Below are 13566 nucleotides of genomic sequence, written 5' to 3'. Positions count from 1 at the left end.
ATATATATATGGTTGTGATCAATTGAGATTTTTTAGCCTAATTGAGAATTGAGATGCATTATTAGCCACTCATTTTTATTAAATGAGTGGTCCAGAATTTACCACATGGAAAATATTTTTACATTAATTAATTGTGAAAGGGCAGAATGGTAATTTCATCATACATTTTATTTAATAAATATTTTTTTATTTTTTTAAAAAAAAATTAAATTTTTTTTTCGATTTTTTATTTTTTTATTATTTTTATTTTTTTGTCAACTACATATACAATTCATGTCAACTACACACATATAATGTCAACTACATATACAATTCATGTCAACTGCACATATATAATGTCAACTACATATATGATTCATATCACCTATACACATATAATGTCAACTATAAGCTGTTGACATTTGATGTGCAGGCTATTGACATTTGATGTGCAGGGCTATTGACATTTGATGTGCAGGCTACACATCGTAGTTGACATCGCGTGAAAATTAAAAAAAATTAAAAAAAATTAAAAAATTTTTTAAAAAAATTTTAAAAAAATAAAAAAATATTTTTTTAGTTGTTGACATTTTAATACGAGTTGTTGACATTTGATATTCTGGCTATTGAAATGAAATGACGATAATACCCTTAGTTGATATAATCTACTTGTAGTTGACATTTCAAAATGAGTGGCTGAAAATGCATCTCAATTCTCAATTAAGCTAAAAAATCTCAACCTAACAAGACCCTATATATATATATATATATTGTTAAAAAACTCATTTTTGAGGGTAGGAGAGAAAACGAAAGGATCAGATCCAAGTCACCCAATCGACCACCATAATGTGAAATTAACTTCAATATATATAAGATTCGAAGATAACAGAAATGGAATGCACAATACGCAAATATTTACGTGGTTCAGTCGAATGACCTACATCCACAGAGAAGATGATCCCAGAATTTTATTCAAACACTCAGAAAGTGATTACAAGAGTCAACACTTGATCGACATGATCAAGAACACTCAAACTCACATACAAACGTTTTTCCCTCGACAATCACAGCCGATAACGATGTGATCTCACAAAGATAGTGTATCTCTTGTCATAATGAACAGTCTCAATCTCGTTATTCAGATCTCGATGATTTTGTTATTACTTGGTCATTCCTTTATATAGAGTGTCGCGCATAACTGCTGCGCGTCTTGCGACCATTCCGAACTGATGCAACGCTTGGTCAATCGCTACCTTCAACCGCTAGGTCAGTTGTCGTTGCTTGATCAAGCCATTGTTACTTCAACCGTTGCAATGGTTAGTTTCAAACAACATCATTCTTCCATTCATTTAGCTTCACCTCCAACAAATCTCCACCTTGGAGCTATATGAATAATCCTGAATCATCTTCTCGATCCACTCTTCATTTCCTCTGGACCAGACTGATCAACTCCATACATTTTCTAACTTTGGAGTTGGGCAGCGTCTTCATCAACACGTCTGCGGTGTTATCCTCAGCCGAAACCTTGGCCACTCTTACTGTTCCCTTGTTGACCTCATCCCTTATGAAATGGAGTCTGACATCAACATGTTTACTCATCTCATGAAAGGTCTGATGTTTGGTCAAGCAGATGGCACTTGAGCTATCGCAGTTTACTTCTACGGATATTTGCTCAATACCAAAATCAGAAAGAATTCCTTTCAGCCAAAAACTCTCTTTCACTGCTTCGGTTAAGGCTATATATTCTGCCTCCGTAGTAGATAAAGCCACTACTGACTGCAGTGAAGATTTCCAACTGACCACGCTTCCGAACAGACAAAACACATATCCGGTTTGTGACTTCCTCGTGTCTATGCTTACTGCATAGTCTGAATCTCAAAATCCCTTGAGCGGATACTTCTCTTTTTCTTCATGCTTTTCAAACATGATTCCGAGGTTTGTGGTTCCTCTCATATATCTGAGAATCCACTTGAGCGCCTGCCAATGCTCCATTCCTGGATTTGCCATGAATCTACTGGCAACACTTATGGCGTGGCTCAGATCAGGCCTGGTACAAATCATGGTATACATGATGCTTCTCACTATACTTGCGTATGGGATCTTGTCCATATGCCTTCTTGCCTCCTCGGTATCTGGACTTTGGCTTTGACTCAACTTGAACTGCTGAGCCAGAGGAATGTTTACCGGCTTCGATGACTCCATCTGAAACTTCTTGAGGGTCTTATTGATGTAGTCCCTCTGACTAAGCCATAGCCATCCCGCTCCTCTGCTCCGTACTATGTCCATGCCCAATATCCTCCTTGCACACCCCAGGTCTTTCATCTCAAACTCTATTTTCAATTGATCCTTGATTTTCTGCACTTCTTTCATAGTAGCTGCAGAAACCAACATGTCATCAACATAAAGGAGTAAGTATGCCACTGCAACCCCATTCTCCTTCTTGATGAATACACAATTATCATATTCAGACATCTCAAAACCAATCTTCTGAATATATTTATTGAAAATGAGATACCATTGTCGTGAGCTCTGCTTCAAACCGTAAAGGCTTTTCTTGAGCAGATAAACTTTATCTTGATCTCCCGGCTTGATGAAACCCTCTGGTTGTTCCATGAAGATCTTTTCTTCAAGGTTCCCATGTAGAAAAGCAGTCTTCACATGAAGTTGATGAAGCTCCCAATCCTTTTGAACGACAATGGCTAACAGAATCCTGATTGAGCTATGTTTCACTACTGGACTGAAAACTTCGTTGTAATCAACTCCTTCCTTCTAAGTGAAACCCTTAGCCACCAATCTTGCCTTGAACCTGATGTTGTCGTTCTGAAACGCTTCAATCTTCTTCTTGAATATCCACTTGCATCCTACACATTTCTGATTCTTTGGCTTCAGAACCAGTATCCAGGTTTTGTTCTTGTACAAGGAGTCTATCTCTTCCTGCATGGCTTTCAGCCATTTGTCCTTCTCATGAGTCCTTACCGCTTCTTTGTAGCTTGTTGGCTCATGATATTCAATTTCTTCTACCACAGCCAGGGCATAGTGTAGCATTTCGTAGTCACTATACTTTGTTGGCAGATTCCGAGTTCTCTTGGATTTTTCTCTGAGTCTTCTTGACATTTCTGGTTTCGTTCTGTGAGCTCCTCCACCTTGAGATAGTAGATATTATTGATTCTTTCGACCTTCATGAAAATGGCGTGGTCTTTGAACACCTCCATCTTGCCATCTCCGACTCTGGATGGAAGCCTTTCTTGTCCAGCAATCCTAGCGAGATCAAATTCCTTTTGACCGAGGGGATGTATCTTACCTCAGTTAGAACTTTAACTGACCCATCGAACATCCTCAGCCTGACTGATCCCAATCCCTTTACTTTACAAGTATGGTCATTTTCCAGGATTACTGATCCTTCCGCAACATCAATCTTTGTGAACCAACTTTTGTTGGATGTCATATGAAAAATGCAACCAGAATCCATGATCCAGCAATCTATCATGGATCTTTCTGTTATATTCATAATCTGGCCATTTTCAAAATCCTCAACCACTTCTACTTGATTAACTGGCTTCTGAACATCTGCTTGCTTTCGCTTCCATGCATAGTCGTCCTTTTTGATGAGTCCTGGTTTCTTGCAGTAGTGACAAGACCCAGTCTCCTTTCCTTCACTCTGCTTGTACTTCCAAGATTGCTGCTTCTTTTTTCTTTCCAGCCCTTCTTGAAACAACTTTTATACTCAGGCTTTCAGCAGCTTGATCAAGGGGTAGACTGGAGTTCCTTCCCAGGAGAATTGCATCTTTGAAATTGCTCATAGCATCCGGGCAGAGAATTGAGGAGCATCAAGGCTTTATCCTCATCTTTCAACTCCTCCTCGATCGCCTCCAAGTCGTCAACACATTTTGCCGAAATCTTCTAACTGTTCAAGAATGCTTCTGGTTTCCGAAATCTTGAATGTGAATAATTTCTGCTTCAAATGGAGCGTATTTGCTAGTGACTTGGTCATGTAGATTGATTCAAGTTTGGCCCAAACCCCGGCAGCCGTTTCCTCCTTCGATACTTCTCTTAGCACCCGATCATTCAAACTGAGAATGAGTGTGCTATATGCTTTATCTTGGAGTTCTTGATTCCTTGCCGCAGTCTTTTCATCTCCTTCTTGAGCTACGGGATCATTGTCGCCATTCAAGATTTCCCAGAGCCCGTTCTGCATCATCATTGCCTTCATTTTGAGTTTCCACAACCCAAAATCGTTCTTTCCATTGAACTTTTCCATTTCAAATTTTGCTGTCGACATCGCAGTCAGTAGACTTCTTCGGATGCGCTTCCCACAGAAGACGCCAATTTGTGAAATTAACTTCAATATATATAAGATCCGAAGATAACAGAAATGGAATGCACAATACGCAAATATTTACGTGGTTCAGTCGAATGACCTACATCCACAGAGAAGATGATCCCAGAATTTTATTCAAACACTCAGAAAGTGATTACAAGAATCAATACTTGATCGACACGATCAAGAACACTCAAACTCACATACAAACGTTTTTCCCTCGACAATCACAGCCGATAACGATGTGAATCTAACAAAGATAGTGTATCTCTTGTAATAATGAACAGTCTCGATCTCGCTATTCAGATCTCGATGATTTTGTTGTTACTCGGTCATTCCTTTATATAGAGTGTCGCGCATAACTGCTGCGCGTCTTGCGACCGTTCCGAACTGATGCAACGCTTGGTCAATCACTACCTTCAACCGCTAGGTCAGTTGTCGTTGCTTGATCAAGCCATGCTGTTGCTTGATCAAGCCATTGTTACTTCAACCGTTGCAATGGTTAGTTCCAAACAACACCATTCTTTCATTCATTTAGCTTCACCTCCAACACATAAGAAACTGAAAGGATCAGACTTGGCGACCATCATAACATGACGTTTTATGAAAATGAGTCATTCAATTTTAATTTATATAAGAATTTATCTAGTTATAATATTTTCAAGAGTTAGCTAAATCCAAAATGTTAAAATAGATAGATCCATGCACATCTGAATGGAAATATCATGAACTGATAACCCAAACCTCTTCAGCCCATAATCCAATAATAAGCCCAATCTGCACAAGTTACACTCGAAAAAAAAATCAAACGCTTTTCCTCTGTTTTTGCTTTTCTTTTTTATTACTTGGCTCAATCCTCACCTCATATCTAATGTTGAATAGTTTATTAACGGAATATTTATTATGAATATGCATTGTGATAGGTTATGTGGGAAAGGAATATTTAAAATAATACTCTCATCATCCCCATTGTCCAATTTCACTTATTATTTATCCATTTTCATTTTTTTTTCATAAACAATAAGTAGATCTTAAATTTTACTAACTCATTCTACTCACTTTTCGTTATAATATAAAAGCGAAATTCATATTCCATTAACTTTTTTAACCCACTTTCCATTACAATTTTTAAAACTCATACCGGAACCAAAGTAGACAATTATTTTCAGCATGGTATTTGATAAGAAAGTATGTGTTAAGGGTGCACTCCCTTAACAAGATTCCGGCGACGACGAGAGGTCGACGACGGAGGGATAAAAGTGGACGTCTCGGGCTTTCCCCGGGATCAGCTCCGAACTAGGGTTGCGAAACAAAGAAGACGAAAAAGATAGGAAAAATATGTTATTTCATTGATTGAATAAAAAGAGAACAATGAGTCCTATTTATAATACTAATTCTCTAATACCCTAACTTAGTGATCAAGAAAATAATCATAAGCATATATGGAAAGATATGAAAAATAATTGATAGACAAATTAATAGAGATATGGAGATATCTCGTATCAACTTCTCTACGGTTGAAATCCACCTTGTCCTCAAGGTGGAAACCACGACACAATGAAGAGCATCGTGAACACAAGCTTTGGCGAGACCTCCCCTCCTGGATCAACTGCAAAAGATTGTTGTTTTGTACGCCCATAATCGACTATCACGTGACAACGTATCTGAATTATTATTTTCGTTCCAATAAATGATTCAGACTTCTTCCAATCAGAACTTTGGGAGATATTTCCTCCTAGATCAAATATACCAGACTGCTTAGTCCAATAATATTCTTCATTTGGCTCCATAGAAAGCCACCGTGACACTAGCAACATGGTCCCCAAATGAGAACCATTCGCATGAAACAGAAGAGAGTCTTCATCTACCCTTTCCATGACCTCAAGCATTGTAATATCAACATCAAGCAATGCATCGGTCATTTTCTTCTCCACTGGTACTTGAGGAGCATCTCCTCCAGATTCCATTGGATGATCACCAGAATCCATGGGCTGGTCACCACCATCATTGGTTTTATTGTCCTCAAGCATTACCATATCGAAATTCATAGGGCAAGTGACAACAACTTCATCAGGAATGAACTCATTCATGGATTCTAAACTGCCATAAACTGCATCGTTGTCGATGCGGCGGTCGATTTCATCAAAGCGAGACTCCATCCTTTTGCACGCCTCCAATAATTGTTCAAGCATCGCTTCAATCGGGTTTGGCGTTGTGGTGGCTGAACGAGGTGGCTGCGGCGCGGGCTGATTCCATCCTGAGTTATGGTTGGGGGGAGCGACTGATCGTATGCCGAGACCTCATGGAAGGGGCGTTATCTCAGTGTCTCCCAGTAGGCAGGTGGGTCCCAGCAAGTAGGACGACGTTCGGGCGGTGGTGGAGAGTACGTATCTAGCTCATAGGATGGCGGTTGTTGATATGTGGCGGTCTGGCGCATCCATGGTAGGTCCCAGCTAGTGGGCTGTCGGGCGTGGTAGGGGTGACGCTGTTGGTGCCCGTCCGGCTGGTATGGTAGTTGCTGTAGGTGGCATCGCCAATCGGATGATTGATGATCTAACAGCGGCTGCTCATCGGACAAGGGAATCGGACTTGGGGATTGATATACGGGCTGCCATGGGTTGTACGAGTACCCGACTGTTGTATATCGCGGCTGTCCAAAGGTCCCCGTTGGATACATAGATGGAGAGTGAAAATGGTGACTTCCATCGTGGAGATCTCCTTCGTCAAGATGCGTCGATTGTGGAGGATGAGCATGGAATGAAAGCACCAATTGTTAAGGGTGCACTCCCTTAACAAGATTCCGGCGACGACGAGAGGTCGGCGACGGAGGGATAAAAGTGGACGTCTCTGGCTTTCCCCGGGATCAGCTCCGAACTAGGGTTGTGAAACAAAGAAGATGAAAAAGATAGGAAAAATATGTTATTTCATTGATTGAATAAAAAGAGAACAAAGAGTCCTATTTATAATACTAATTCTCTAACACCCTAACTTAGTGATCAAGAAAATAATCATAAGCATATATGGAAAGATATGGAAAATAAGTGATAGATAAATTAATACAGATATGGAGATATGAGATATCTCGTATCAGTATGATACTATTCCTTCTGTCCGACAATAAGAGTCATATTTTGCCATTTCGACAAGTTCCACAATAAGAGTCACATTTCACAAGTAAGTATGTCCCAGATTTCACTAACTTTTCCAATATAAAAAGTGGATTTCATATTCCGCTAACTTTTCCAGCTCTCTATTCTTTATATTTTTTAAAATCCGTGCTCACACCAAATCTGAGTTTTAATATGGAACGAGGGAGTTCCATAGAAGAACTTTAATAGCTGAACCCAAAATCTAACGCCAGAAAAAACATATTGACAAAGAAATGGAGTAGAAAGTTTTATGGTATTCATATTTACAGAGATTGAAACAAGTGGTAGGCATAAATTATATTCTATGAGACACATCAGAGTATACAAATGCAAATTAGATTGGGTTGATGTTAAACGACTGCTTCAAAACATGATGGCCGCAGGTGAAAAAGTTGGCATTACGGTTGACATGTGGGCCCTCCTGCATCACCAAATATAACTCACAATGTTAATAAAATGCTGCATCTTTAACTTTATCCAGTCCTATTAATAATGAATTGAACCATCTGTTACTAAACTTGATCCAATTTTCATGATGTATACAATTGAACTTTTTTGTATTTCTTTTCCGTATTTTGACTTGAGAATGGCCTTTTAAAAAAAATAATGTTGACCTCAATTTATATACATTGGGATGTACATTAATAACCTATTAGAATTTATTTTTTAGGAAATATTACCTCCGTCCCAAAAAAATTTGTCCCACTTTGACCCAGCACGGGTTTTAAGAAATAGAAAGTGAGTTGGAAAAATTAGTAGATTGTGGGTCCTACTTTTATATATATTAGTTTTACAATAAAATGTGAGTATGAATGAGTTAGTAGAATATGAGGTCCGCTACTAAAAATGGTAAAAAGTGAAATGAGACAAATTTTGGGGGATAGACTAAAATGGAAAAATGAGACAAATTTTCAGGGACGGAGGTAGTAACATTTTCTAAAAAGACTGTTATTTCCCATAAACTATAAAAGTGGTAAAAAACTATAAACTTTGCTTGAGGGTGTATGTTAAGAGAATTATCCCTTAACGTGATACCGACGTCGACGAGTGATCGACGATGAGGAATAAAGATGGACGTCTCGAGCTCGCCCCGAGATCAGCTCCAAGAATCGTATCAGTGGACGTCTCAGGCTCTCCCTAATATCAGCTCCGGTTTATAGTTTGCAAATAAAGAAGAGAACGAAAGAAAGAACCAAGGAAAATATTATGTATTTCTTGATTGATTAAAAAGAATAGCTATAGCCCTATTTATAATAAGCAAAAGATATGAAAGGATATGCTAAATCAATACTAAACTAAATAAGAGAGATTCGGAGATATTCGAGAGATATTCTCGTATCAGTGTAATTTTTCCTAGCCCGACCCAATTTTTTAAATTTTCCTGCAAAATACGACCTACATGAACAATCATAAAGTCTGTGCGTGCACACCAGAAATTTAAAACCTTAGTTTTTTCGATAAATCCAAGAATTCAACTAAAAAATCGTAGTTTAAAACTTTCTAGATTAGTTCTGCACATTTGAAAAAATGTTTTCGCATTTGCGGAAATGCCACATCACATACCACGTCTAACGACAACAAGGATTAAAAGTGGCACGTGATCCAGTATTACCGGAAATCATCGTGAGCGGGAGACCGGCGGCGATCTCTCTGGGGAATGGCGGCGACCTTTCTCTTGAGGCTGCGGTGCCACCCCTTCGCCGGCTGTTGAACATTACTACTATTAATCCTCCTCGCCGTTAGCACGTCCTCCGATATCGACGACAGCGAAGGCCGCCACTCCCGGCCGCCGCGCCGCGCCACCAACAACCGCGCATCCTCCGGCAGCCGCCTCTCCTCCTCCGACGATGATCCGCAACAAGCCACCAATTCGAGCAAAAACTTCATTTCTAGCTTACAAGTTAGATTTGTCTAATTAATTAACAAAATCGATGGATTAATGTTGATTTCGTCGATCCATGTTTGGGAGAGAGAGGAATGAATGATGAGTTAGGTAAGTTGTGGTGGAGTGTTGTATTAATAGATAGGTGGTGAGGTTTTGTCCTTATCTTGAATGGGGAGATTAATGCGCCATCAATTCTAATCAATAGTTTTAGTTACTAACATAAGGTTTATATGTATGTGTGGGGTGTAGATAAGAGTTAATAAATGATATATTTCTAAGCACTATTAATATCTCCTTATAAATAGTGACCCACTTAATCCAAATCTTGTCTACTTCCATACCCAAATGCCTGGATCTTATGCTTTATGTGATTGTATTATTAATATTGTCTATGTTATATGGATACATGTATGAAGCTTAAAGCTTCCTTTGTGAGTTTTCTCCCCATTTTGGGATAAGATTTTTATGAATTCCACTTTTGTGGTTGTTTGTGTTATTTTTAATATCATTGAGTAAATGTGTGCTTATTAGTTTTGTGTTGCTAGTTGGTTGAGTCATTATAGATTAAGTTTCGGTGATGATTTTTTACTCCATTCGTCCCATAAAATATGGGCAATTAATAATGTACTTTTTATTAGCACTAAATAAACCTGTAAGTATACAAAGTATATATAGTATAGCTAAAGGTCAGTACCAGACACAAATTGTCTACTTTCTATTAAGCTTCTTCTACTATTTGAAAAACCGAAAGATTTGAGATTTTTGAAAATAAAAACTATAGAAAACAGAATTAAACAACTAATGCAAATAAAACACAGAGATTAAACATATGAGATAAGGAAATTCCAGGGATGTGCTTTCACAGTTATAGTTATACAAATTCCAATTACAATACCCTACCACAGTTCATACTTCAGTAGGACGAGTCACATAAGTTTTGCCCATGTGACACAAGCGTAGATTACATACACTAGGGGCGTCAATCCTAAATTCATAACTCCCTAAAGCTCCTAAGACCATTGAAAAGTCATCACTCTCAATTAACAGTGCCGTTTTAAATGAAGCTAATTGTAGTGTCAACTAAGGTCTTCGAACTCGCCAATTATGTAGCAAGTCAATAGATCATCACAGAATGTCGCATTCAAACGTGAAGTAATTATCCAATACTTGGAATAGAAACGAAGTATGAACAAAACGGATAGTAAATAAAAATGAATTGCATAACCAAAGTCGTTACTAACACATCCCTAGAATTCTATGAATTTAGTTACACATGATGAAATAATCTAAAGACATAGTTCTTTGGGAAAACAATGAAAACATAAAGAATAAAGCAAATAAAACCCAAAGGTTGAATCCTTGTAGCCTTGATCTTCTCTTGAATCATTCTTCAAAACCTTGAACAATGAAGAACTCTCAAATATTTCTCTCTCTGGAATTATGGAGCAAAAAGAAGATCCTTAATGATGAAGCTTGAGGGGGTATATATAGCCATAATTTCGTGCTCCTTAATTAAGGTAAAAGGCAGCAAAGTATGGTAAATCCTGGGAAGAAAGTAGTTCAAATCTGTGCGCCGCGTTTTCCCAGCGGGCCGCTGCACTTTCTTCAGCGGTCGCTGGCGAGTGATCCGTAGCTTCTGTCTCTTGATCAGCGGTAGCTGCACATGGATTCAACGGTCGCTGGCAATCATCCCGTAGCTACTGGAACTTCTGGAGTAGTCGCTGCGCGCACCCCAGCGGTCGATGGGCGTGTTCTTCTTTTCAGCATAACTTTTCCGGAGCGGACCGCTATCTGTTCAGCGGTCGCTGGCTGGGTTACAACGGACCGCTGGACGTCTTGAATGCTCCAAATTTCCAACTTCGACTTTTAGCTATCTTTTTGGGCTTTATTTTACATATTTCTCACAAAACACGTCAAAATACCAAAATAGATAAAATATGCAAAATATGGACATGTAATGCGACTTTGACATTCAAAACGGACCAAATAAAGGCCTTAGAATAGTGTAAAATCCGAGCGTATCAATTAGTATGGCACGTGAATAAGATACAATTGTTAAAGTAAGAGAGATGAGGGGAAATGTAGTTAAATATTGTTAGTGGATAGTGAGACCCACATTAATAATAGTGTTTAATTGTGGTAAAAGTTCTAAATAAGTTGATGTATTGATGCACTATTTATTAGCACTACAGGGTAGATCTAGTATATCTAAAGGTCAGTATCGGGATATCAAACACAAAGAATAAGATTGCAACTGTCTATTAATCCTTCCGTCCGCGAATAAGAGTCTCATTTTTCCATTTTAGTCCGTCCGTGAATAGGAGTACCGGTTCACTTTTATATAAATGGTAATAAGGTCCTACCTTCCACTAACTCATTCAACTCACATTTCATTTAAAACTAATATATACAAGTGGGACTCCTATTCCACTAACTTTTTTTCACCCACTTTTCTTAACATTTCTTAAAACTCGTGCTGCCAAAAAAAGGGACTTCTAATGGCGGACGGGAGGAGTATATACTAAGCATTATACACAATCTAGAGACACGAGATTTTTGAATTAGGATTTATAAACTAAACATAAGCAAATAATAGAAATTATAAAAATAATATAATACAAAGCAAGCTAAAGAATATAGAGTTTTAGGATCCAACTACTACGACATAGTGATGATTAATCTCACAAAACCTTTACCTATATGTGTCTCTAGGATTATTAGGAAAGTCGCGATTTTAGGATAAGCCCTCTCTCGAGTGCACCTATCCAGTAGATTAGAATCTAACTATTAAAGTCTCATTCCAATAGATTAGATTCTAACTCCTTAAGTTCCTATGACTCAAGTCCTCACAAAGGGTCCCCTCTCTCGAGTGCAGATAAATCTATGTGTTGTACTCGTTCTTTTTACCACGTAAAACTAGCTATCACTCGATAAATCTAGTTAAACGAACATAGTTCTAAAGTGGGCCGGACAAAAGAGCAATAAAAGCACAAGAACAAACAAAACAATCAGAAGAACTAGGAAATTTAATTCAATAAATTAAAACATATTCATAATAGTCTTCACCTAAAAAACTATAAAGGATGTTTAATTACTCATAGACAAGTAATAAAAACTATAAAAGTACTAGACATAAACCCAAGGTTAAATCTTCAATTTTTAGTCTTCTCTTGCCTGGATCTATAGAGCTCCGCTCCAATGGAAGATGGATAGTTATATTTGAAATTTGGAGTGGAAGAATTTATGTGTGGAGAAGGATTGGAGGTTTTGAGAGGAAGATTATGAATTAGGTTATGGATATTTATAGGCTAGAAAAATTTGTCCTCCAAGTAATATAAAAGATACTATTATTTTCGAATCCTTCAATTAATAGGAGAGATTTGGGTAATAATTTCTTCTTTCCTTGAATTTCCGTGTAATTTCTGTCAGCTTTGACTGAACTGCGCAATGTTCGTAGAATAGTCATAACCTTTTCCACCTAACTTCGATTGAGATGTGCAAGGTATCCACGCGAAGCTCTTTCGAAGCTGAAGAAAATGGTATGCATTAATCACTTATTGGACTTCTACACTGCCGGAAAACTCAGCTTGAACTGAGGCTGCTGCACCTTGGCCTTTTTGCACCTTTTTCTGTCATTTTTAATCATTTCTCAACAAACACGTCAAAATACCAACATGTATAACATATGCATTTTAAGAACATAATTTTCATGATTGACATTTAAAACGAGTCAAATCTATCCCTTAAAAACATGCAAAATCCGTGTTTGTCATGTATATGGGAAATAAATTGTAATAAATTTCCATAAAAGGAATGCACATATTTTGTTGGACGGACAAAAATATAAAGTGCACATATTTTTATGGGACACTATTACTCCATTCGTCCCATAAAAGTATGCACTTTTGGTTGGGCACGGATTTTGATGCACAATTTGTAAAATAAAGAGATTAAAAAAAAGTAATTAAAGTATTGTTAATGGAGAATGAGTCTCACCTCAATGGAGAGAAAAATAATTTCAAATTAGACAATGCATACTTTTATGAGATGGGCTAAAAATGAAAGAGTGCATACAAGCGAGACTCGTTTACATATTTTGAAACTTACATATTAAAATTTTGAAACTTACATATTCAAGAGTGCATAGAAAGAGTGGCTGATGGAGTAAAATTTTGAAACTTACATATTAAAATTTCAAAATTATATAGTTGAAATAAAATATTACTTCCTCAGTC

The 13566-nt window shown here is 37.7% G+C and overlaps 1 protein-coding gene across 1 annotated transcript; it reads right to left on the bottom strand.

Annotated features, from left to right (window-relative positions):
• Positions 1 to 5685: 5685 nt before the first annotated feature.
• LOC121785856 lies at positions 5686 to 9556 on the bottom strand. The gene is made up of 2 exons (XM_042184324.1): positions 9059 to 9556; positions 5686 to 7867 (listed from the first exon to the last, which is right to left on the bottom strand). The coding sequence occupies exon 2, from the start codon at positions 6487 to 6489 to the stop codon at positions 5833 to 5835; it is 657 nt and encodes a 218-aa protein (XP_042040258.1). The 5' UTR covers positions 6490 to 7867; positions 9059 to 9556; the 3' UTR covers positions 5686 to 5832.
• Between the last annotated feature and the right edge of the window lie 4010 nt (positions 9557 to 13566).

Source organism: Salvia splendens, chromosome 22 (genome assembly GCF_004379255.2).
Source record: "Salvia splendens isolate huo1 chromosome 22, SspV2, whole genome shotgun sequence".
NCBI classification, from domain to species: Eukaryota; Viridiplantae; Streptophyta; class Magnoliopsida; order Lamiales; family Lamiaceae; genus Salvia; species Salvia splendens.
This window is presented reverse-complemented; position numbering and strand designations above follow the sequence as displayed.

Bases quoted from the DNA above. Each gene is read 5' to 3' on its own strand.
- LOC121785856 (XM_042184324.1), bottom strand. From the start codon at position 6,489: ATGCTTGAACAATTATTGGAGGCGTGCAAAAGGATGGAGTCTCGCTTT.